At 41.1% G+C, this 27279-nt stretch overlaps 2 protein-coding genes across 3 annotated transcripts; both read right to left on the bottom strand.

Annotated features, from left to right (window-relative positions):
• Positions 1-3691: 3691 nt before the first annotated feature.
• LOC105045399 (protein MAEA homolog) lies at positions 3692-26011 on the bottom strand. 2 transcript variants are annotated; one of them, XR_832047.4, is made up of 7 exons: positions 25566-26011; positions 25276-25470; positions 18956-19078; positions 17449-17634; positions 4481-4627; positions 4147-4319; positions 3692-4050 (listed from the first exon to the last, which is right to left on the bottom strand). XR_832047.4 is itself a non-coding variant. In XM_010923665.4 (7 exons), exons 1-7 carry the CDS (start codon positions 25881-25883, stop codon positions 3949-3951), a joined length of 1245 nt encoding a protein of 414 aa, XP_010921967.1. In that variant the 5' UTR covers positions 25884-26008; the 3' UTR covers positions 3692-3948. The 2 variants fall into 2 exon arrangements, 1 of the variants encoding a protein (XP_010921967.1); XM_010923665.4 differs by having other exon boundaries at positions 4147-4333; positions 4494-4627; positions 25566-26008.
• Positions 9202-17439, bottom strand: LOC140858175 (uncharacterized). The gene is made up of 2 exons (XM_073258061.1): positions 14028-17439; positions 9202-13942 (listed from the first exon to the last, which is right to left on the bottom strand). The coding sequence occupies exons 1-2, from the start codon at positions 14473-14475 to the stop codon at positions 13926-13928; spliced, it is 465 nt and encodes a 154-aa protein (XP_073114162.1). The 5' UTR covers positions 14476-17439; the 3' UTR covers positions 9202-13925.
• Positions 26012-27279: the final 1268 nt, after the last annotated feature.

Below are 27279 nucleotides of genomic sequence, written 5' to 3'. Positions count from 1 at the left end.
GTATATTTGTTATTCAAATATTCACATTTTACATATTAATTTCTTTATTCTTTAAATTTTTATATTAGGCGTTGGGTCCTTCTGCTTGCCTATCTCAACTAGTTTGTGATCAATGAATATCCAAACGGTAAAATCAACTTATACCCTTAATAGTGTTTTAGACTAGGTGAGAGATATGAGTTAGGATTTTTTCATTATTGAAAACCCATATGTGGGGACTGATTAGGATTTCTCCCTCCCTTTAAGAAATGATGCGGCAAGTGATGTATGTTTCCAGGGGTCAACTACTCAAATTTCCTAAATTAAATATGAAGTTTTAATTTCTTAAAGCTTAAGACTATTTTACCTAAGGGATGAACAGGAATATATGTCCTAATTTAATCTCAGGAATGTATGTGCAAGGAGCTATGTATATCTAAATTAAATTCAGGAATGTACATGTGATGAGTTTTATGGACCAATAGGCAAATCTGAAAGAACTAAGAGATTAATAAACAAATCAAGAAGGTCTTGTGTATTTAAATGCAAAAGAAAATTGTATGGTTTAAGATATTGCAATAACCTCTAACTATAGTTGCTACTCTTTGTCACCATTACGCAATGGGCTATGTAATGCAGGATTAAAGGAAAAGGTTAAAATAATTAAGGAATTAATATGCCAAAAAAATTGTTAAACTTTTTGATTGAGACTTGAGATATCGTAATTCCCGTAGGGGTATTTGGTATGGAGTGATCGTTCCAAGATCAACAGTGACATAGATAAAAGTGATAAGATGATCGTATTTAGTTGCACTATAATGATTCCAAGTTTTTATGTCCTAGTAAAATAGGGGGTATACTAGATGTCCCGTTCCATCCTATTTCTATAAGAAAATAGGATCGAAATGGGATCGAGACTCTGAAATCCATTTATATAGGGAGAGAAGAAGAAAAAAAAAAAAGAAAGAAACAAAGATAAAGAACGAGAAAAAATGAAAAGAAAGAAAAATGAAAGAAAGAAAAAGAGGAAAAAGAAAAGAAAGGAGTGGAAGAAGGAAGAAAGGAAAGAGAAAAAAAAAGAAAAGGAAAAAAAAAAGGAAGTAATAAGAAAAACAAAAGGAAAGGAAAAAAGAGAGAAAATAAAAGAAGAAAATAAAAGAAAGAAAGAAAAGAAGTAAAGAATAAGGTGAAAGAGATATCAGGTATCTACTGGGATGGTTATCGGAACAGAATAGAATAGCGAAGCATCTCATTCCATAGAGATATGGAACTCTTCTGTCCTATAAAATTTAAAATTTTGGATAGTTCTACATAGCAGTGATCCCAAATTATCCCTACTCCTCAAATCATTGTCCAATCCAGTGATAGGATACTTATCCTTGAGATTGATAATCCAAGATCAATCCAGAATAGTGATCTTGGGCTAAAATCCGAGAATAAAAATATCCCTCAATTCTACCAAAAAAAATTGATATATCAATATCCTATATATATATATATATATAATTTATAATATATGTTATATTATAATATATTATTAATCATATTATTGTCATATGATCATTCAAATTTTAAATTATAATAGAAATATGTTATTATATTTTATATTTATATAATGAAATTATTTAATATATTACTTTTATTTGCCTGATTTTTCTAATCAAAATAAATATTAGTGTTAAAAATGATTTTTTATAAATATAAATAAAAATACTTATTTTATAATAACAATTAGTATATCTTTATAGCATTAATAACTTGTAGGACTAATAAATATATTTTTAGAAAATATATCGGAGGTAATTTTGATATTATATGGTCGATGATCTTGGATTTTCACAAAATATCTAATTTGTTATTCCTGGCCAACCAAAATCTTTAATCACTGGAATATAACATATCAAGCATGGGGATCTTAGATTATCAAGGATCATATTATCCTGGGATAAGAATCACCAGTGATCTAATATCACCGTGATGATCCTATTAGGATCACCAAACACCACCTTAAATATTATAAATAGGGATTTCAATCCTAATTGGAAACAACCACTATTGATATTGGAGTCCGCAATCGGGCTAAAAGAAAAAGGCATATAATGCATTCAGTTGGTTGGCACTCCCCTCTTAAAGTTTTAGATCCAAATCCTAAAATGGTGAGCTTCCACTAGAATAATATTTAAATGAAAAAAATAATAAAAAAATGTAGCTAAATAATAGTTAAAATGGCGATCACGTTGTCCCTTACATAAAAAATTTTTACTATCTGCAACCTTTGCATGAGACCATGTTTTTGCCCAAGTGACCGAATATGAAGGGAAATCAGATCACGGAAGCGATTTCCATTATTTGGTGTGGCAGATTCGTTTACCCAGGTATCCAATTTATCTCTTGATTTTTTTTTCCTTCTCTTCCAAAGAAGCATACAAAGTACTTTTAGTTGAGATAGTCCAAAATCACTTCAATCATCTTATCTCTTTCACTTCCAACCATCTGAACCAAGCACGTCCTTAGAAAAAGGAACCGTTGGTGTAAAGCAACTTCGCGATTTGAGCCTTACTGCTTATTCAAAAAAATTATGCCCCCCAACGCCAGATATTATTATGCATCCAAGTTGATACAGGAATGAGAAATGAAGGAATAACACATGGCCATCTTGCAAATGCACCTGTTGTGAATATAGCTGCTGGACACAGAAAGATTCCAGAACGATAATAACAAAAAGAAACATTAGATCCCTCTCACACACTTCAACAGCATGCTCCTGCTCCTGCTGCTGCTTAGGAGTAGGGAGTGTTTTCTACCTTAAATTATGCACCTTTCCTCAAGATCAATTTTAACTCCCAAACCTAAAAACAAGTGCTCTTATAAGAAAAGAATTTGTAATATTTCCTCAAGGGGTCAGTTATCTCGTGGAGAAATTGCGTCGAAAATGCTTTCGGGTTTTCCCATGCACCTTTTAATCAAATATCAGTCACTCAATTTCCCTTCCTTTCCTCTTGGACTGTCTTAAATGCCTGACTCATCAACCTGGAACAATAAGTTGATCAATCAGCCAATACACCTTGATCGGCAAAGTCAATCTAGCACAGTAGTATGGGTTTCTACACAGACAAATCTTGTGAACAAGATTACAATTGTATAAACTCAAGAAGCAAAAGTGATGCCTCCGACAGCATCAAGGTTCACACCTTAATCGCCTCATTTCTGCCTTGATATTTTAATATGCTGAGTTCAAGTCAGATTCACCCCTCTGCTATAAGAGGCTTTAGGTCTAACCTCAAGCATAATCAACCTGCCTGCTGGTCAGACATATCTGGCTCAAACCAATTAGTAGGTCTATAAAACCTTGTCTGTTAGTCGAGATTAACAAGGATACACCAGTCTCAAGCCCAGGATTTCACCAGCAGTGCCTTCAGAAATGTTTGTAACATATGTACCTGACCCAGATATCAAAATTATTGCGAGATTACGGTTTTCATCCAGATGCCTAGAACCTGCCTAATTCAGGCCTCAAAAATATGGATGCAGATATGGTTTGAAGCCATGATTAAAAGGTGTCCCATTTAAAGTTCAAGCTTGATCCAGACCCAACCACAAGCCAGGATTACATGACCCCTGGCCCCCCCACCCCACCCAAACAAAAAAAAAAAAAAAAAAATCCCTCAGGCCTGGTAGATTCCAGATGTTCTGAAAGATTATTTAAAATAAATAAATAAATCATTCAGCTTTTCTTTTTTCTTCCCATTTTTTAATCACTCATTTTTGTTTTTCTCCGAACAAAGAATACATCCAAATGCACTAAGGTAGTCATCTAGCTGCTTGACTCATCTTAAACATGAGACAAGTCAGAAACTCAATATTGCACAACTTGGATGGAGTGCATACAATCACATTTGTGTTTAGTTACAGTGCCTGTGAGCCACCGAACATGCCAGCTTCAGATGCTCCGTACAATGGCAAGCTGAGTTATGAAATGTAGGCCTTGACAAGCTCAGAGAAATTGAAAGTTTCACCAGTTCTGGGACAAGTAACTTTGCCATCATTTTTGGTGGCCATTTCTTCAAGAGCCTGCCATACAATCAAAAGATAAGCAACTGTCAATCTTTGGGCAAATGTTCCATTGCTTCATTCTGCAGAATTTCATGCCCTCAAAGCAGTTCTTACTTTAGTGCTATATACATAGCCATTAGGCAAAACAAGTGGTGGGTTCTCTGTGTCCATCAGCTCTTTAGTTATGTAGCAAACAAGCTTAGAATGGTGCTGCTTTGAGAATGGCAATGGTGCCGCTAATTTGCGGAAGCTCTCATGGGATAGTGGGTCTTCTTTGGTACAACCCTCTTCAAAACAAAATCTTAACAAGGTCAAGCAAAAAGCAACATTCAGCAGAAAATTGGTCTTCCATGACACAGTATGCCATGTCAGATCAAATTTGCAAAACTTAACAAAATAAGAACAAAACAAAATTTCAACTAAACTTTCTTCTCGATGTAGCACATACATATTGAGGATACGGAGTCTTCAGGGCTGACAATCCTGCTTGCAGATAGATATTCAGCAAGGGTTCAAGGGTCATCCCAAACAATCTACAGAATTCCTGCCTGAACTGCTCCACCAGATAGACCCATTGCATTGGCTCAAAGAAAACCTATAGTAGCATCATATTAAGGTAAAGTACCCGAAAATTCCAAAAGGATGTCTACTAGACTGTAATACAATGATGTATGAGAGACATTTATCAAACAGAACTGTTTAACCCAAATCTTCCTTGCCATCTATGTTTTAACAAAACAAAACTTCATTCCCAACCCTTTATTGGGTGGTAGATAGAATTTAGATCTAACCAAAACAATTTAACTTCATCTTAAAAGGAGCTCTGGTTCAGTTAAACAGATGACCTTAAATCAAAAAGAAAGACTATCAGAGAAAAGAAAGGGCTACCAAAGAACTTTGATCCAACAATTAGCAATTTCATGGCAACCATGAGCACTCTTGCTAAACAGTTGGACCTCAAAAGTTCAAAATTATGGTAGCATAGAAACCTTCCCCTCTCCGGATAAACATTCCATGAATGGGTTACAGCAATTAGCCATATTATCTAGAAAAACAATCTTAAAACTAGAGATTTTATCACCCAAAAAAAAGGCCCTTCAAATACCATCTTCCCTAGATGCACGGTTTTTATCCCAGCCAAGATGTTAGCTGGCATATTGGTATGTTTCAGTCTCAAAACAACTGTCTAAATGTCTAACAAGATATCAACTCTCATTATATTGGCCAATATAAACTAATATGTCCCAAGATATGAAGCAGTATGATATAAACCAAGATCATTTTCACGATCTTATTATGTTCTTCCAAATCACTAATTATTAAAAGCAATGCACAAAACAATAGTTAGTCCTCTCATATGGTAGCTGATATGTTCATATTTCAATTGCTATATTTTTGCCTAGATATAGTGACATCTCAGTGAATATTAGTTCTTTAATCTTCCAATTTGATGCAGACAGACCAATTTTTTATTCATATTGGAATGGGTTGCTATATTGCCATGGCCGGTCCCAAGCCTGGTTGGGAAAGTTGAAGAGTTGACATTAGGTGAACAACCAGCCATAAATTTTTTTTTTTTAAAAAAAAAAGGAACTATGAAATTGATCCAAATTTATACAGGAGAAATGTTTGGCAAATAAGGATCCATAAAGCTGGCCCCAAAGAGTTGGGAAAGGGCTAGATAGATATGGTCAGATGCATTGGGCCATTTAGTTCATCCAGATTTACCACATTTATCTTCATTTCGCTCCAATTTCTTTGCTGGTCATCAAGGAAAATCTCAGCTCCTTGGGCACAACATCATTCATACCTCATGTCTGTCAGAAAAATACGTCCTTTTTCTATCTCTTTTTTAAATGTCAAGAACAATATGTACAGTGTTTTCCAGATTTCCCATGCAATGGGTAAATTAAAGAAACCTGTTGGGGTTGATCCCGTCGCTCAACCGACTACTAAGCTTTCTCATCTCCGAGCCGATTAGAAAAGCTACACCGACTAAGATAATGCCACTCAATCCGAGTCAAATTCATGAGACCCACCCGGCAGGATCGATGCCGGCCACCATCATGGACACCCAACTAAGGGTAAACATACTCCCAGTCGGCACAAAACCGACTAGATTTTACATGCCACCCATGGCCACTTACACTCAACAGCGCTCGACCTATAACCGACTTCATATTCGGTGTGCGGCCGACTACACCATTGGACCGTGGGGCACCATCTCCCTACGACTTTATCTTGCCAACTCCTACAACACGGGCCTCTGCCAACTAGTTGAGCATCGAACATGGCCACCATGCCATTCTAACAGGCCACATCAAGGTTATGTCACTTAAACACCGTACTCTGGCCAACTAGCTGTGTGTCGTGATGGGATGCTACGAATTCATTATATACACCCACAAGATCATTTATTACGCCCCACGCCCGGTAGCATCCACCGCCATAAGTGCACCGAGTAGAAGGCACACCCGCCGTCATCATTTAAAGATGCCCACGCAGCACCAGGCGGCACTGTACGATAGGACATGATCGACATGATCACCTGTCCTCTCACCATTCATTCTGCTCCCTCTATTAATAGAGATAAGCGAGGACCCCTCCAAGTATGCACACTATATGCAACCCAAAGACTCTATCGCTCTTTCTCCTCGAGCCACTTCACTGACTCAAGCATCGGAGGGTCCTCACCGGAGCCACCTCCGACGGGACTTATTTTGCAGACTCTTCTTCTCCGACGCTGAGTGGAGCCCAGCACTACCCTTCTCCGATCAACCTCACCGCCCTCAATCTCGACCTTGATTGTGTGCACCTTCTCCAACGATGGCACATCATCTTCTGGCACTCCCGCCGCCTACCAACAGACGCGGCTCCTAGTCGGCTCCAGGCCGACTACCGACTACCCACTGGAGAAAGGCTGCAATAGTTTGGTGCGCCAAGTAGGAGGCATCGAGCAGAAAAAAATCTTCCCTTAAGAACCTCCATGGCCAAGATGAAGGTGTAGAATGTTTCTGCGGCTCTGTTCGACGCTCGTCACAGCATGACGCACCTCCAACGATCTGTGGAGAGCCCAGTGCTTCACGACCTCCGATGACGGTAGATCTTGGGTTTGCTGCCCTCGTGCAACAGGAGAAAAATCTGACGGAGGCTGTCCAAGATCTCCAACAACAACAATAGCGGTTGGAAGAGATCGCACCGTATGATGCACCTTCCAGACGCAGTCACCGACAGTGATCTCCAACCCGCCACTCTATGCGACACTCCTGTCAGGTGAGTTCTCGACCCACTCGATGGTCACCACATCCAGACTCTCGACACACTTCGCATGCCAATTATGGTGATCGCCGGCCTCATTTCGCTCGACGAGCTTCACACAAAGGGAAGAGGCCGTGATCTTCGTCAAGATCTTCTTCTTTTGGAGAAGGTTCTACTACAGGCTACTCGCAGCATCCTGATATGTCGCAACAATAGCTGGACGAGTATAATCGAAAATTAAAAGAGATAGATCACCGTCTAGAACGGCTCCAAACCAACCATCGAGACCCAACCAACGAATTTGGCATCAGTACGAGTCCGCCTTTCTCAAGATAGATCCTCGATGAACCGATTTTTAATCGGTTCAAAATGCCGCAAATCGAGCCGTACAACGGCTCCACTGACCCACTTGATCATCTTGAGAGCTACAAAGCTCTCATGCTTCTACAAGGGGCATCTGACGCCCTCCTTTGCATTGCCTTTCCGATTATCCTTCGAAAAAATGTGCAAGCATGGTACTCGAGGTTACAACCAGGAAGCATCAACTCTTTCGAGTACAAACCGAAGAGTGCCTAGAACCACTGACAGCCTCTTCTCTGTCTAACAGCAGGACAGTGAGTCTTTACGGGAGTTTGTGGTGCGTTTCAACACCATCACCCTGGAGGTCAAGGACCTCAATGAGACAACGACCATCGCGGCAATGAAACGACTCCGAAACTCCAAGTTCACCTACTCTCTGGAGAAGATGCTTCCTCAATCCTATGTCGAACTCTTCGAGCGCACGCAAAAGTACATCTGTGCTGAGGAAACTACGACTGACCGGCGCTAGTTCAAGGGAAAGAGCAAAGAAGGCAAGGAAAGAAGTCTCCGAGGAGCCTAGTCGGACCCGCATCGAGAAGGAGGCTCCACCTTCCCGATTAAGCCAGAAGCCCAAGTACTTTGTGAGCAGATATGACTCCTACACCCTTCTGGCTACTTTTCGATCGTAGATTCTTATAGAGATAGAGGGGGAGAACTTCCTTCACCGACCCCCGTCGATGAAGACGAAACCTCATGATCAAAAGTGCTACTACCGCTTCCATCGCGATCACGAACACGACACGAAGGAGTGCCGCCAGCTGAAGAACGAGATCAAGAACCTGATAAGGCGAGGATATCTCGCGAAGTATGCGCAGGAGCGACCTACGCAGCTACCTTCTGATCCACCCTGTCCGATACCCAAGAAAGAGATTCATGCCCAACCGATAGTAGGCATGATCAACATGATCTCGACGGGACCACGACTCTGGGGGGCAGATGACTGCAAACGCACTTCTAAGCGCCAGCGGGCCGAAAATGACATCATCTTTATCGAAATAGATTTGCGAGGAGTCCGGTCTTCCCACAATGATGCTGTAGTTGTATCAATGACAATTGCCAACTATGATGTAAAAAGATGTCTTGTTGATAATGAAAGTTCTACTGACATGATTTTCTACGACTGCTTCTCCCGAATGCGACGACTTTCTATTAAACTTCTTAAACCAGTCAATGTTTCTCTAGTCGGATTTATAGGTGACTCGATCAAAGTGGAGGACGAGATCGAACTCCCCATCACGATCGGGCAATCACCTCAACAGTTGACCGTTTGCCTCAACTTTCTCGTAACCCGGATCCTATCCACCTACAACATCATCTTAGGGCGACCCAAATTGAATGCGCTTCAAGAAGTCATCTCAACTTACCATCTACTCGTGCGCTTCCCGACAAAAAAAAGAACGGACGAGATGCAAGGAGATCAGCAACTAGCCCGACAATGTTATTTAACTAGCGTCTGAGGAACAAGGCCAGCCAAAACTCTCCTCATCGACAACGAACTGGATCAAAGAGAAGAAGAAAGCCATGGAGAGCCCACGGAACAACTCATCTCTGTGCCCCTCCACGATGACAATCCAACTAAGATCATTCAAGTCGGATCCTCGCTGAGCAATGAATTATGGGAGAAACTCGTCGACTTTCTAAGAAAGAATGCCAAAGTCTTTGCCTGATCTGCTTCCGACATGCCAAGCATCCCTCCAGAAGTCATTGTCCATCGACTTAATGTCGATCCCGAATATAAGCCAGTAAGACAAAAGAAAAGAAGCTTCACTTCTGAGCGACAGAAGGCCATCGACGAAGAGATTGACAAATTACTGGCAGCCGACTACATCCGCGAGGCAACCTATCCGGATTGACTCATGAATATCATGATGGTCAAGAAGACAAATGGTAAATAACATATCTGCATCGACTACACTGACTTGAACAAAGCTTGTTCCAAAGATAGCTTTCCACTTTCATGGATTGATCAGCTAGTCGATGCGACATCCGACCATCAGGTACTCAGCTTCATGGACGCTTTTTCTAGCTTCAACCAGATTCGAATAGTGCCCGAGGATGAGAGAAGACGGCGTTTATCACCGACAAGGATCTATACTGCTACAAAGTCATGCCCTTTGACATCAAAAATACCGCAGCAACGTATCGGAGGCTAGTCAACAAAATCTTTAAATATCAGATTAGATGCAACATGGAGGTTTATATCAACGACATGCTCGTGAAAAGCATTGAAACTGCCCTCCATATCGACGACTAGACGAAAGCTTTCGACATCCTGAGGAAGAATCACATGAAGCTAAATCCGACTAAATACGCCTTCGACGTCACGTCGGGAAAGTTTCTCGGCTTTATGGTGATGAAGCGAGGCATTGAGGCCAACCCTGAAAAAATCAAGGCGGTCCTTGACATGAAGCCTCCAACTTCTCGACAGGATATTCGAAAATTGGCAGGACGCATCGCGTCCTTAAGCCGATTCATCTCCAGGTCCGCAGAGTGATGCCTTCCCTTTTTCAAAACCATCAAGCAAATGAAGGACTTCACCTAGACGAAATACCAAAAATCCTTCAATGAGTTAAAGCAGTACCTTAACTCTTCTTCGCTTCTGACAAAGTCAGACACTGGCGACGAATTACTCATGTATGTAGCGACGACTTCTGAAGCAATCAGCTTGATGCTGTCCGAGAAGAAGGCAAAACACAGAAGCCCATTTACTACATCAGTCGAATGCTGCGCGATGCCACAACAAGATACTCTCGCATTGAAAAGGTCATACTCACAATCATAACAACTATTCGCCGACTACGATCCTACTTTCAAACCCATTCAGTAAAAGTCCTAACCAACCTCCCCCTGAGGACTCTACTTCAACGGCCAGACACCTCGAAGAAAATGGCCAAGTGGGTAGTCGAGCTCACCGAGTTCGACCTTTCTTTTGTTTCGAGATCTTCGGTGAAGGCCCAAATTTTCACCAACTTTATCGTTGAGTGTACCCCAACCGACAACAACCAAGTCGAAGATGACTCTCTGGAAAACACTCAAGAACCCGCATGGATTCTTCACGTGGATGGAGCTTCAAACGCTCAAAGGTGCAGCGCGAGCCTAATTTTGATCAATGTTCATGGGATGGTGATCGAGCATACTCTTTGATTTGGTTTCAAGATTTCAAACAACCAAACGGAGTATGAAGCCCTAATAATCAGGCTGAAGATCGCTAAAGATCTCGATGTGAAGCACCTACAGGTATTCACTGACTTGCAACTCATCGTCGGACAATCCCGAGGAGAATATACGACCTGAGATCCTATTCTTTCCAGGTATCTACAAAAGCTCAAGCCTCTACAATCGCATTTTGACTATTTCGAGATTTTCCACATCCCTTGCTTCGAGAATGTCCGAGCTGACTCCCTGTCTTGTCTCGCTACCTCCGATTACGGCGAGCTTGAAAAAATCTTCATCGAGCATCTCGAGAGCCCGAACATCAACTCAGAGAAAGAAGTTCACTAGATCTAAGTCAGACATGAGCCAAGTTGGATTAATCCGTTCATCAACTTCTTAACGGACGAAACCTTACCGACTGATTCTGCTAAGGCACGTTGACTAAAAAAATTGGCAACTCGATACATGATCATTGATGATCAACTCCGCAGAAGATCAACATCTCTTCGACCTTCCGAGACTGACTTCACTCTTCGGGAGGTGCATTAAGGCATTTGCGGCAATCACTTAGGGGGCAAGTCCCTATCCTACAAAATCCTCCAACAAAGATACTATTAGCCGACTATACAGAAGGATGCTTACGACTTGGTGAAAAAATGTGACCAATGTCAAAGGTTCGCCAACATCTAGAGGCTTCCATCCAATCACCTTACAATCATTTCGGCACCCTGGCCATTCGACCAACGAACTGTCGACATACTCGGTCCATTCCCACCTGCTAGTAGGCAAAGAAAGTTTCTCATAGCAGCCATCGACTACTTCAGTAAATGGATCGAAACCAAACCACAGGCACAGATATCGGAGTAGAAGACTACCAATTTTTTATGAAAATTCATCATCTGCCGATTTAGTCTACCCTAAGTGATCATCACCGACAATGGCTGACAGTTCAACAACGTTAAGTTCGAAGAGTTCTGTACCAAGTATCATATCATCCACAAGCTCACTTCAGTCGGACATCCTCAATCCAACGGACAAGCTGAGATGACCAATAGGACACTTCTCCAAAATCTGAAAACTAGAATTGGCCAAGCTAAAGGTAGCTAAACCGACGAACTTCACAGTGTCTTATGATCTTACCGAACAACTTGAATCCCGACCGGAGAGACTCCATTCAAGTTAGCGTTCGAGACTGAAGCTATAATTCCAGTTGAAATCGGCTTATCTTCAGCTCGGGTGGAACACTATGATAAATCAACCAATTCGGACAAGAGACGAGCAAACTTGAATTTGCTCGAGAAAATCCGAAAACGAGCTCGACTAAAAATGACCTACCAACAAAGGGTAACTCGGTATTATAACTCTCGAGTCAAACCAAAAATCTTCCGAGTAGAAGACTTAATCCTCAGAAGAGCAGAAATCTCCAAGCCCACCGAGCAAGGGAAGCTGTCTCCAAATTGAGGTCCTTACAAAATCTCAACAGTCCTGCGACCGGAGGCCTACAAAATTGAGAACTTAGATGGCACCGAGATCCCCCAGACCTGAGACGCCGAGAACCTACGGATGTATTATCAATAAGAATGCCTTCGGCAATAAAAAGATCTTTCTTTCTACAAATTCTATGCCTTACGGATCAAGTTCTCAGAGATCTACAACATAACCACTCCCTCGTCGACTTGTACCCGACGAAGCCTAGTCGACTTATACCCGACTAACGAAGCCGGGAGTGGGACCATTCCTAATAATGGATGGGTCCCTCAACCGTAAGTGCGCTTGTCAAAAGCTGCAGCATCAGGTTGAACATAAGATCTGGGTGAAATCATTGCGTTAGTCGGCTAATGCCCGATTAGCGGAATCGTGAGGTCCGACATCCGACGGCGTACCTATCCGAGCACCAACGAGCCCGACAGGGTCCGTAAGCCGCGAAGCCATAACACCCGACGGAATAAATACGGTGTTCGACAAATAACTGGATATCGGAGCCATATGGTCTGACAACCGCCACCATACTCGCAATTATCCAAGGGCCGCGAGCATGTAAGCTACAGTTCATCATACAATCCGACGAAAATAAATTATGGTAAGTCGGCTCAACACCAATTGGCCAAGGATCCACTGATCCTAAACAAAAATCTCCTCTAAGTTCCTACTAAGTGGAACAATCTACGGTGAACGATCTACGATAATGACTTCAGTCTGACCGAGTTCGCCTACGAAAACCGACTATATGACTTAGAGAATCCTCTCAAGTTCGTTAATTCGGCTACGACCTACTCAATTTGCTGCTTCCTACCGACTACTTTGCTTTACTACTGACTTCATAACTAAGCCAATTTTATAGAAAGATTGCTAAGTGGGTAAAGAAGAAAAGCATATAAAGATCAAGTCGGACAATACATAAGTTAAAAGAGAAGATAATTTCATTTCATTTCAAAGGAGTTCAGTACAAAATGAGAAGAAAGTACATGACAAAAAATCGAAAGAAAAAGGAGTACAAAAAGAATATAAGCGAAAGGCTTGAAACAATTCCCCTCGATCTCCTCGGCCTCCGCCAACTCATTGCGTGACTCGTCCAACTTGTCAGCTTGTATCGAGCTTAGATCCAGCTTGGGCACAAGACAGCGGATCTGCTTCTTACATTCCGCGAACCCGAGTCGGTACGCATCCAAGCCGACATCGGCAAGCTCCTCATATTCCTTTGAATTTCGAAACTCAGCCAGTGCCCGAGAAGCGACTTCCTAAGCTCGAGTTTCAGTCGCCATCAATTTCTCTTTTAGCTCAGTGACGGTCTTCTCAGCTTCCATGGTGGCGTTCTCGACCTCCTTGGCAACCTTCTCAACCTTCTGTGCCTTTTCCTTCTCCTTGGTGAGGGTGCTCTCAGCTGACTCCATCTCCTTCAAATAGTCGGTCTTTAATTTTTCGAACTCTTCTTTTCTCTACTAGGTTGCCAAATTCATCAATTTGACCTCCAACAGAGTTATTCTCTCTCTGCTTTTTCTCTCTCGCTCCTTGGTACCTCGGAGGAGCTCGTCAAAGACTTCGGCCCGCATCGAGCGGTCTGGGCCTAATCCTCCAACTCATGATTGACCTGAACAGATTTGATCAACCCCTCCAATAAAATCCTAATGTCGTGGATCATCTGCAAAATAGAAAAGACGATTAAGCCATCTACTCAGTCAAAAGCAATCCAAAAAGAAGCCGAATAAAAAAGATCGAAGACTTACCCCGATCAACGACATGTAAGCGCTCGACTGAATCTCTGAGACGGGGTGCGCCTTCTTGACTTTCCAATCTACGGGAAGCATCACCATTCTCGCCAACCCCCGACGAGTCGACGGTCTTGGAGTGCCTAATTGGTGGCTTTGAAGCGCACATCTCAATCGTGATAATCGGCTCCTCAGAAGGCATATCCGGACCGTAGCCCGCAGTAAAAGCAGGGTGCATTGATGCCTTACATTTGTCGGTACCCTTGTCGGCAGCTTTCCGACCAACTGCCCGACCTCCAGACCCAACTTGGATCGGAAGGGCTTGTACCGCTTCGGCTGACCTCGCCGATGACTCGACGACAACGACGTCGTCATCGGCAAGAGGAGAAGGGAGGACTACAACCGTGACCCCTGACGAAGAGGAACGCTTCAAGGGTGGTGGTTGGGGCGGCGACGACAGCTGCATACCCGATGCCTAAGGAGGGGACTCTTCTCTCAGCTTCTTTACTGATCTAAAAGGACCGCCAGGCCCTGATGCCACCTTGGTCTTCTTCTTGCGAACCACTTCCTTAAGGGATCCCACTGTAACACTCATGCCTATACAAATACGATAAAGAAAAATTAATCTACAAATAAAGCAAAAGCTACAAAAAGTCTGCAAGAAAGAAGACTACCGAGATGGCTAGTCGGACTTATCCCGATGTCGTAAAGGGACTACTCCTTAAGCAGCTCCTGATGCGCAGGAACCTAGACTTCAAATAGTTTCTCGTACATCTCCTGATCTGCCTCCAGGACTGTTTCATTTCTATTCAGAGAGAGATTGGGAGTCGTCCAGGTCCAGTCGAAGCCCTACGGGTGGTCGGAGGCAATATAAAAAAATTTGCCTTTCCACCCGTGGATGAAGTTTCTTGAAAAATTATTGACAGGACTGAGGACAGAAGAACCACCATCTCCGTTCGCGAGGATGTTTCTTCAATACAAAAATAGCCCGAGACAAGAAAACTTGGGGCTCAACCCGAAAAAGGTGACAAAGAACAACAAAACAAGCTAAGATCCTAAAGAAGTTGGGGCCAAGCTATGTAGGGCGACCTCATACAAGTCAAGAATGTTGGCAAAGAAGGGGTGCAAGAAAAATTGGAGTTTCGATCGAAGGAACTCATAAATGGCAATGAAGCCATCAGAAGGACAAACAATCCAACCTTCGCCAGGTGCCATCACCCGATACCAACTAGGAATATGATAATGTTCCTTAGTCGATCAATGGCTGCCTCCGACAACTCAGACCTCTCAATGAGAGGCCCGGAGGGGTTCTCGGCAGCAGGTCGTTCGCCCGACTCCTCAGAGTTTGAATGATCCTACTAAGAAGTCGCCTCTTCGGGCTCATCTCAAGGAACTTCCTCGGTCTCCCTCTGGGTGGTTGGAGTTCGAGAACCATGGTCTCCAACCGGGTTCTCCTCTTCGGACTCTCTACCAACAAAGGCCATGAAGAGAAGAAGGGACTTAAACGAAAGATCAAAAAGAGGAGAAAAAGATTGAGAAAAAAAATCTCTCAAGGAGAAGATCGACGATGATGACCACAGCAACAGAAGACCGACACCGGAGGAAATGACTTCTCGGCGGTGGAACCTAAGCTCTCTGCTAAGAAAGGAGCAGACAAAATCTGAGGCAGGGCGAAGGCAATAAAATCGAAAATGAGAACTAAGGAACTCCTATTTATAAATCCCTTTGACGACCAGGATCGACACCGAGTACCACGCCTTACTCGGAGATCTTGACATATGGCGGCAATCTCGACCGACGATCTCGGTGCCCATTTGACGCACCACCGCTCAGATCTCGCCGAATAAGCTGAATCCCCATGATAATAAGCCGAGCCAATAGACGCCCGACACGGACAATTTTGGTACGCGTGTTCATTATTATCCTATCAGTCGATCTCTTGTCATTAATATGAAAAATCACCTCAAGCTCCGCGGCATTTATTACCACACGACTTGTGATGGGACAGCACCGCCGCACATCCCACGAAGCGACAAAACGATGTTTCAGTACGCAATGCGACGAGACGAGTGGCAGTCAGCAAAAGCAACTCGGATCTGCTCAAAGATGAACTCCCTTCGTCCGACAACCATGCAATCGGACTCGGGAGTTAGGGGGCAGGTGTGGGGGTTGATCCCCATCGCTTAGTCGACTACCACGCCTTCTCATCTCCAAACCAACTAGAGGAGCTACACCGATTAAGATACTGCCACTCAACCCGACTCGAATTCACGAGTCTCGTTCAGCAGGATCGACATCGGCCACCATCGTGGACATCCGACCGACTAAGGATAGCATACTCCTAGTCGGCACAAAGCCGACTAGGTTTTACGTGCCACCCACAATCACTTACACTCAATAGCGCTCGACCTATAACCGACTTCATATTCGATCTGCGGCCAACTACACCATTGGATCGTGGGGCACTACCTTCCCCACGGCTTTATCTTGCCAACTCCGACAACACGGGCCTCTACCAACTAGCTGAGTATAAAATATTTTCATCATGCCATTTTGACAGGCCATATCAAGGTCATATCACTCAGACACCATACTCTGATCGGCTAGCTGCAAGCCATGATGGGATGCTATGAATTCATTAAATACACCTACAGGATCATTTATTATGCCCTACGTCTAATAGCATCCGCCGCCACAAACGCACCAAGAGCACATCCGCCGTCATCATTTAAATCCACCTATGCGGCACCATATGGCACCATACGATAGGACATGATCGACATAATCACATGTCCTCTCACCATTCATTCTACTCCCTCTATAAATAGAGGTAAACAAGGATCCCTCCAAGTATGCACACTATTTACAATCCAGAGACTCTGTTGCTCTTTCCTCTCGAGTCACTTCACTGACTTGAGCGTCGGAGGGTTCTCACCGAAACCACCTCCGACGGGACTTATTTTGCAGGCCCTTCTTCTCCAACGTCAAGCAGAGCCCAACACCACCCTTTCTCCGATCAACCTCACCGCCCTCAATCTCGGCCTTGATTGTGTGCACCTCTGACAACGACACATCATCTTCCGACACTCCCACCGCCTACCAACAGGCGCAGCTCCTAGTCGGCTCCAGGCCGACTACCGACTACCCACTAGAGAAAAGCCGCAACAAAACCAATGCACAGGGATACATACATAGAGGTTAGCAAGCTCAGGAGCTCCGCATATAATAGCCACATTTTCCTTTTATTTAATAAATAAACTGAAATGGAACAAAAACAAAAAAATAAAGAAATTCAAACATCTGATACAGCAAAATAAAAAGCAAGACAACCAAAATAAATACTATATGAATTATTGGTTTTTAAAGCATAGCATAGCAACTGAGCCAGGGTTTCTGCATTGAGCTTAACTTATATGTAAACCAGAGAGAGGGGACCTACCTTGTAAGTGGGACACTCGGTTTTGCTCCTCAAGGCCAAGGTTGCCATGACACGCTGCAATTCTTTCATATAAGTCATTCCCCAGGGTGCAAGATACTTCCGAGCATATTGTATGGCCCGCAAGTAGTTGTCAGCTCTTACCAACTCTATGAACTCCTGAAGCCTCAATTGAAACTCAAGCTTGCTCTGCAATTCAATAAAATTATATTAGTATGGTTGGGCTTCATAATATTAGTGTATTTACATAAATGGCAAGCAGGCAGTCCATCCACAAATTTGCCAGACTGCCAACTAGAGGAACTACTAACAGAAAACAAAATGGAGATATTTAATTGTGAGAAGCTAAGCAAGGAGATCATATTAAAGCAAAGACTCTTGAGAGATGATCCCTCTATTTTAATAAATCTTCCTGATATTCGAACACATTGCCCCACAATCACTTTCTTTCAATTTTTATTTGCTCCACATGACTAATCAAAAAAGGCTGGCAAAATCGAAGCAACAAGCGTGCATCAACTATTTCCAATAATCAGATTGCAAAATATATTCAATTTTAATATTAAAAAAAATGAAGTTGCAACAAAGTCATCCAACAGAAGAGTTCATGTGGGTCTACTTAGGACAAGAGACACATTCAATTCAGGCCAATAGAAATTCAGGCAGGGGTTCAGAACTGCATGACCTCAGAGTTGGCACGCAATCCAGATAAATTGTCCAAACGACTAGGCATCTCTAATTAAGTACTTTCAGAATAAGGCATACGTCCAACAGCTAGGACTTGTAACTGAAATTCATGGGAGACAGGCAGTGACCTACCTTTAGGTCAGTCGCCTGGTGCAACAAAGGTGGCATTTAAATATTAAAACGACTCCTTAAAAGCAGTTCATTATATATGAACCCTTAGAATGCTCTAAAATAACAGCATTTAAATATTAAAATAACTCCTTAAAAGCATATCAATATCTGATCCCTTAGAATTCTCTAAAATAAAAATCTTATAACCATGACCAGAAAATAATTGTTAGCCAAATTAAGAGCATGAGAGAGAATATCTCAATACCACATCATGATTCAAATGTAACACAAGCAACATGCAGGACATGTGATTATAATAATATGACACACAGTAAGCTGGATCATAGGCTTGTGACCTCTGTTGTGATCCAATAACTGGCTTCCCCCTGAATAAGGTAAGCAGAAGATACATAGTGATAGAGGCAAGAAGAAAAGACAGAGACAAGAAAAAGGTGTAGTAGCATACTGAGATTATGTAAAGTGTAACAACCATATAGATTCTCCTAATTTTTTCATAGTTCTAGTTCAACCGAACACTACCAACCAAGTCCATTTTAGTCAAATTTTACTCAAAACTTTAAAAGATTCTCTGATAGTGTGAACATTCCCTAGCCATACCAAGCTTTCTTTGTTCTGGTCAAATCTAAGAAAGCACCATGCTAGCAGCTTTATATTCCAAAAGAATGACTAAGCAGCATAAAGTTCAACATACCTTAGATTTTTTCAACCTGGACTTGTTCTCTGCACACCAGGCAAGTGCAGGCCCTACCTCCTTATTTTGGAGAGAATCAATTACCCTTTTTGCATCAAGGAAGATATCAATATCAACAAGATCCTGCAATTGATGGGTATACTATGTTAGTAAAGAAAGATTGAAGTGTAACAACTATAACTGTTGACAAAAGAAAGGGAACGTTAAAACCATGGCCAAAATAGAAAGTATTTCGCATGATATTAAAAACTAATTATATAAACTCAAAAGTCGATAAATTTTCGAAATTCAAAATGATTAGAAAGCTTGAAAAGCCAGAATCATAAATCTGAATGCAAAGTTTGTAAATCAGGCTCTTGATTCCTGCTCAAAGAAAGGGAAAAAAGGGGGAAAGAAAAGATGCCCAACTTTTAGATTATAAGTTCCTCTATCTGGATAAAAATGGGAAATGAAATAACTCTATTCTTCTTATTTTGTTTCTGAGAAGGTCAGCCGGTGTAATACAAGAAAAAAGTTTTGATTTTTTTTTTTTTTTTGTATAGAAAGTTATGAATTGTTATATGTAAACTCGCAACTCAAATGGATTGAATCAAATCAATTAAGGAAAATAGAATGAAATCCAGAATAAGGAAAGGAGAGAAAATATAATCTTTCGGTGCTTTAGATTATGTTTATATGATGTTTTTTGTTTGCTAACTTACGCATCTCACGTCCCAAAAAATTACCCATAATCCACTCATACCTATTTAATGGGCATGAATCCTCAAGATTCTATTAACAAAATTATCAAACAATAAAAAGATCTATGCAGTTCTAAGTTCTAAAGCTACAATTATCTAAACTTACGGGGTCAGTGAGTGAGTGAGTGAGTGAAAGAGAGAGAGAGAGAGAGAGCTATACATATTCTTGTTTCAGAATCCCTAAAAATTACTCAACTTTTCTTTTGTATAGCTAGGTCCTTTCCAGTTACAGATCATCATTTATTTTGGAACTCAACAAGATGGCCGCATGTCAAATTTCAACCTACCATGTATTCACATTGGAGAACCCATACGTGACTATTTCTCTTGGCTATATCTAGACAAGTCCTACCAGAAAATATTGGAATCATCTAGAAGAATTGATTGAGTCATCTCTTTGATGCCTAAAAAGTTTATTGGTTTATCTGATAGCTGCACCTAAAAACTCACAAGATAGTGAGGGGTATTTGGAATTGGAAGTACTTGAGATAATGTCATGGAGTTGTTTTCAACCATTGGTGATAGAACCACAAAGACAATATCCTCCAAAGCACTGAAAAAAAAAAAAAATTATCCTCAGTAAAAATAAACAAGAATTGTAAGTCATTCACAATTAATCTACAACTTTGTGATGTATTCACAGGTTACTCACAACTAATTTGAGAAACATTTATGACTTACAATTAATGGTGTTATATATTTGGTCTAGAGTTGTCACTTTTCTATTGTTTATTGTTCTTAACTCTCCCAAGCTTGTTTGCACATGAATGGATGTATAAATATTTTGATTATCTTACATTCTTATTTACTTAATTGTTTTATTTTTTCCAGAAATCTTTTCAAACTTTTGGTGAATTTTCTGTATTTTTCCAAATATTAAACTTTTACCTCCAGCTGAATTGTTCCCACATGGTGAACTACTGGCACAGATATGATGGGCCTTGTTACGTTCTGATTATGCATGAGATTTCACTTGGATAAAAGATGCATGGTTTAGTTATTAAATAGGATGCAAATATCTATGCATGAATGAATACTTGCAAGATAAAATTTCCTCTCATTTCATGGCCAAGGGGTTCTACTTCATTTCCTATTATAGATATATCACATAATTTGAGTGTGGGAAAGGCTTTACCTAGATGAGCACATAAGCTAAAATTGTCTGTGCATGCTTTGTGCTAATGGCACCACCTACGTGGTGGGCCTTGCATGTGTTCGAGAGCCCACATACAAAACAAGGACATGGTGCGTAGCATTCATACATGATTTTCAGCTACGGAAGCACCAATGTCTTCTTAAGCGATTCGCATTACTTAAATCCAAGGAATGAAATATCATGTGCCAATGATGTGCCACCTTAGCACTAACATAGTGCTTATCGTGACATGCTGTGCTAGTGTTTGCACACTTGGTAGACACTAGCACAATCACATGTACTGGCATCCATCCATCACCAACCTAGTGCCACATGCTGGCAAGGCACTAGCATAAGACATACCATGCCAAGTATTCTAACCAGCATTTAGATGCATGCTTAGAAGAAACCAAAGCAAGGACTTAAATGATCTACAAAAGGCAAATATACAATAAACCTCATTCTCCATGATATTGTAATCGATTACACAGCTTAAATTACATGCAACAATATCCATCTTCCTTCAGATGTCATCTAGATCGTTGACCTTCACAATGATTCTATATCATGTAATTTCCTCATTTAAGAATGCGTAGACCAACTGGTCAACCTCCTAAAGCGTGGTCTGCCATACCGCCCAATACGGGGGCGTACCAACTGGTATGGTATCTCGTCCTATACCGACAGTCCGTAGTTGTCTTATACCATACCAAACCACAGACCAACAAAATAAAATGACGGTACTGATATGGGGTTCAATAATGAGATGTGAACATTGTCCTAAAGTATCTCCTATTACCTTATATCAAAAGAAGCCTATTAAGGAGTGCCAACTACACCTAGTGAATAATGTTTGTGACATAATTGCAAGGTTTTAAACAATGAAACTGAACCTTGACCATTTTTCTATCAGAATGGAATGATATCAGAGCATATTAAAACTAGCAGCTTCAAAATACATGAAAAACTATTGGGGCACACCGGTGTTAGTCATCGGTGCACATTGCAGGACTTGGCATTCCAATACCCATATTAGCATTGGTTTCCCATCAGAATGGTATGGTATCTATGTACCATCCCATTCAAGCAATTTTTGAATGCATGCTTAATTGTAACCACTTACAATGACCACTAACACGAAGAAAAATCAACTAGAGTAAAGAATTCTTTTTCATGTTTTGGCTTCTAATTTTCTATGAGTACTTAAAGAAAGCTTCCTCCATAAAGGGCTATGATCTACCACTATATCCTTCACCCCACCATGCCACAATATTGTCTAAGACCTCATTTTCAAAGTACATCATCATAATTTAATTTTATGTTACCTACATCTTGCATTTGATAAAACTACAAAGGGAAGCCCACTAAGAACTTAGAATTCACCCTCTTCATATTGACCCGAGGAGGGACAAGAACGGAAGCAAGGAATGAATAGCTAGGTGCAACTACTGTAACCTATGACATCATGCATGGTCTTGGGATATGAAACAATGATGTCTATCTATCTATGTACTTCTTGTTGACCTGAAGATGGACAAGAAAAGAAGAAAGAAAAGCAAAAGTGGGCTAGACTACTATAACCTATGACATCACCCATGGTCTTGGGACTATGAAACAATGCTATATATCAATCTATCCATCTATCTACCTATCTATCTATCTATGTATGGATCTATGTCCGCATGTGTATTAAGGTTGAAAGCCCTCCATTATTCCAAAACCCTCTTATGGAGCCTGTAAAATTAAAATCTCCTAGCAATTGAGTTGCTTCCACAACAATGTCGCCTATGATTGTACGTTGATAGACTATGCCTCCATATATATCATCATTAACAACAAAGGTAATCGATACATTCTCCTAGTTACATCCACTTCCATCTCTAGTTATACAAGTCTAGCAGAAAGTAGAAGAGGGGAAGAAAGTTAAAGTTTCAACACATGCTAGAGTGAGTGAAAAGCACATGAAGGGAATACCTGGAATGAAAAGCCACAAGTAGAAAACAGAATGGAACTGTTTTCATGATGAGAACAGCAAAGGGAAAGAGCAACAGAATGAAAGAAGGCAATGTAGATCTTATTGGAATCTTACTTGCATGCTTGACAGACATAAAAATGAAAATATCACAGCTGTTAAAAATTTCTGCAGTAGATAAATCCCCAACTATAAAATCTATATGGAGAGAATCAGTATTCAGAGCATAAGAACAAATCATTAGTAAGAAAAAGAAATGAACAGGAATGAAAAGAGCACTCATCTCTACATATGCGTTTTGAAGTTGAAGCATCATATCATCCATCCCAAAACCCTATTACCCCTTAAAAATTATCTGACACAAGATTTCTCCCAGAATTTTGATCTAAAGGCAAGAAAAGAATGAAGCCTTGATAGGATAGGGCCAAAAGGTAACATAAATACGCTAATATGGAAGTGCTCACCCATCTCTTATTGACCTGTTTGCAGTTGGTCTACCCCAAAACATTGCTACCCAACTCCACTTCTGGCAATATTTCCCACCTTACCTATTGATCATCTGCACATAATCTTCAATTCAAATTGTCCTTGTCCATTTGAGAAGGGTTTAGCACCACATAAAATACCAACTATGCCTACACTGCTTCCTCCAAGCATGCATTGTAATACCTTCACTTCTTAGTAGTGATGATACCAAAAAACCACGAATCCAAGCCCTTCACCTTCTCAATAATGATGAAGAATAAAACCAAGGATCTCTCACTACTTAAATAGTGAACTAAGATAAAGTTCTAGGATATAATACTTCTAAGCTCAACTCCAAGACATGTGTAATAGTCTGTTTAAGAAAATGAGAATTCATTTCAAAACCCTTCTAGACCTAAAACTATAGCAAAATCACCCACTTTTTCTTATATGCTCATTTTTACCTCATTCTCCATAGTGTCGCCCTCCCTTAGACCTTCGAATACATAGGTTGTCCATTGTCGCTCTTCTTGATCATTTCAGTAACAGTGTCATCATGGAAACAATGATTCAATTGTAAAGAGAAGATAGTGGTCAAATCAACATAGGCAAGTCCATTCTCGGATCAGACCTTAGAGACAGAATTGCCATATCCAAAGAAAAAATGATTATTTTATGAACGTTCTTGTTACGGTAGCTGATAAAAGTCGTGCTGCTCCAAGTTAACTTTGAAAAAAGATGTATCAATTTCAAGATAAGAATCTTTATCTCAAGTGTTACTGCCAAAATGGGTGATTAATTAAAAAAATACATCAACTCTAACCAGTGTTTGATTTAGACTCCTTTAAGACTTCTAAAGTAGAAGTTTAAAAAAATGGGTGATCAATTGAAAACTTAAATTAAAGAAAACTGAAGATCCATCACTAGTCTTTAACTTAGATCATGTTTATATGATCTGACATGCAATTTCCTTTTTTCAGAGAACCTGATACACAAACATGTAAGAATGTTAAAGCCCAATTAGATGAGCAATATCCATATATGGCAGATTTTGCTACAAATATTTAAAGTCCCCTTGTTAGAGGCCCTTGCTATATTAGAAAAAAGTATAAAAAACTAAAATGCCATGTAACAAAAAAAAAGACTTTGCATAATGATACCTACTCAACTGACCTACCATTCTACCTAGATCCAACCTTTTTCACTTCAGCAATTTACCACAATTCAATAGACCAAAGTTGTAAAATGCTCTCTCAACATGGGGGTCTAGGAATCCTATATTTTTGGGAGATCAGCAGTCCTATTCCTCCGTAGAAGGTAAATAAAAGGCAACAGTCCGAGTTTGGGAGGACTAGGGTGCAGCTAGCACAGTTGATAGCAAGATGGAGAGGTAGAAGCCGAAGGAAAGTGGTGATGTTTTGAGGAATAGTTCAGGAAAATGAATCTGCTTCACCTTAGGAACTGGAGACAGCCAGTCTCTAAGGTGCAGTACCAACACATGGAAAGCTAGGCATGGTTCCCTAGCTTTCCTCCCTTTCTAATAGCACACACATATTTCATAGTTCCTTCCAAGTATTTTTGCTGCTTTCTTCAAAAAGTGTCTAAAATGGTCCCCTGTTATAATATATTGAATTCTAACAAAACCTTCCTCGAAATGTGAGGGTGAAGCTGTTTACTTCTAAGTTATGGACCTAAATTCATTCATAACTGAAAACACTCGACATATGCACACAGCAAACTGTCTATTTTTGACACTGATTATATCCAAACTTTTAAATTGCAAATAATGAGAAAAATGAATCAGCAGCATAGGCAAGATAAAGATTTTACATTATAGATCCAAGAAACGGAACCAAATAACAAACACTAGCAAATTAACCATGTCCATCCTACATTTGTAAGAAAGTAAATAACTACATATATAACAAGCGAAGAGAATGGTCGGGATTCTTCAAGAAACAAGAATCTCAAAGCTACAAAAGGAGGAGCATTAGCCCCAAAATGATACCTGAATGTTGCTTGTCTCTGCAAGCGTCTTGGCGGTATCATAGTACGACATCCGCAGCATGTAGTCAACAAGGATGCGCTTCAACCTCGTGTTTTTCCACTCCGTCACGTTATCAACATCAATTGAATCCAAGTGGTCCAGCCGAGCCCGGCATCTCTGGGCCTGCAACTTCTGCGTCTGACTCCCTTCTTCCAACTGAAAAAAAAAAAAAGTCTAAATTACTCAAAAATCCAATGCAAGAATGCAATAAATAAAGAAAGAAAGAAAGAAGATGGAAGAAATTGGGTTACCTTGCGCTTGAGGCCCTGGAGGCGGGAGACGAGGGATCTGAGGTGGTCAGCGGCGTCCTCCCTGGACATAGCGTCGGAGCGGTCGGCAGCGTCGGCGACGCTGGAGAGCACGGCGGAGATCTCCTTCTCGGCGTAGCGGTGGTGGGAGCGGATCGTCTTCTTGAATTGCTCCAGGGGGGCGCGAAGGAACTGGTGCTCGAGCTTGAGCGACTCAGCGAGCTGAAGCATCCTCGAGGAGGGCGGCGCCGCCACGGTGGGGGTGGATGCGGCGGAGTCGCCGTTGGCCAGCGACGATGGCGACTCGCCGGCCATGTCCATGTCTCCAAGGAGGGGGTGGGAGGCGAGAAGATGAAGAAGAAGCGATTAGAGAGAGGGAAGGGATTAGTATTGATGGAAAGGAGGATCGACGGCCATTCTTGCGTGGCGGTTGGGCTAGATATCGTGTTTCTTCAATTGGCTAGATGAAAGATCGAAATCGGATCTGGCTTAAAATAATCATTGATTGGGAAAAAAACAAAATTTGGTGATGGACGGGGCCGCGGTTTGCCTCTGCAGGGTTCGTAACCCACAGGTGGAGCTCTCAACGGACCGGATCCAAACTCGAGATCTATAAATATTTATCCGATAAATTCGAATCACATATTAGCATCGGATCCATTTATTTAGATTCAAATCTGATAAATTATCATATAAACGGATAGAATCTATATATTAAATATTTATATATGATAAATTTGATATTTGAATAATATATATATATAATATTATATATATACTAAAAATATTTTGAACCGACGGTGTCTCTCCCTCCTCTCCTCTCATGCTCCGAATGTCCTACCACTCCCTCTCCACCACAAGATCCACTCACCGACGACCGGACCCCAACACCAAAGCCGTGGATGGAGGAGATCCGCTCTGGTAGGAAATCCCTACCTCGCACAAAGTCTAACAACCAGATCGAACGCTCAACCTAGAAAGTAAGACGAATATGAGAGAGAGAGAAAGAGAGAGAGAGTTGGGGGTTTTAATGGAGGGCAGTCGGCCAGAGAGTACTCGCTGCCGCCAAACTGATTCTACGGTAAGGACATACTATTCTGCATGGATGTTGACGTGGAGTCACGGACGGAGATAAAGCTATCGAGACCCAAGGGTTGCCCCATCACCTACCTCGACTCCATCAAGCAAGCCCTCCTCCTTTTAGTCAATGCCAAGCTCTCCATCAACCCCGACTACCGCTTCGCCTTCACCGTCCTCAGCCAGTCTATCTCCTGGGTCCACCCCCTCCTTTCCCCCGCTCGACTCTTTATTCTTGGGTCTTGGACGTTTCCTTTTGTTGATCTTTCTCATCCCGTTGAATCAATACATAGATCAGATAGATTGCTTCAAGGGATCGAACATCTGAATTAAGAGAATTGTCAATCTAATGATTTTTATTAACAAAGAAATTTATTTGCGTAGTTTTTATTTTTATATTTAATAAGTAATGTTTTATATTTCTTTGATTAGGCTTTTATTATTATCCCATGGTATGGAGGAAGTTGATTTAGAGTTGTGAGGAATGTTGGAACAAATTGGGATTGGACAGTATGATGTTGTTATTAAAATTTGAACAATGTATTGAATACTTTATAATTGGAATGTTGGTTTTTTGGATATTTTAATTGAAGTTTTACTTGTTGAATTTGAACAACTTTTATATTTTTATTTGTATGAT

The sequence above is a fragment of the Elaeis guineensis genome, chromosome 5 (genome assembly GCF_000442705.2).
Source record: "Elaeis guineensis isolate ETL-2024a chromosome 5, EG11, whole genome shotgun sequence".
Lineage (NCBI taxonomy): Eukaryota > Viridiplantae > Streptophyta > Magnoliopsida > Arecales > Arecaceae > Elaeis > Elaeis guineensis.
This window is presented reverse-complemented; position numbering and strand designations above follow the sequence as displayed.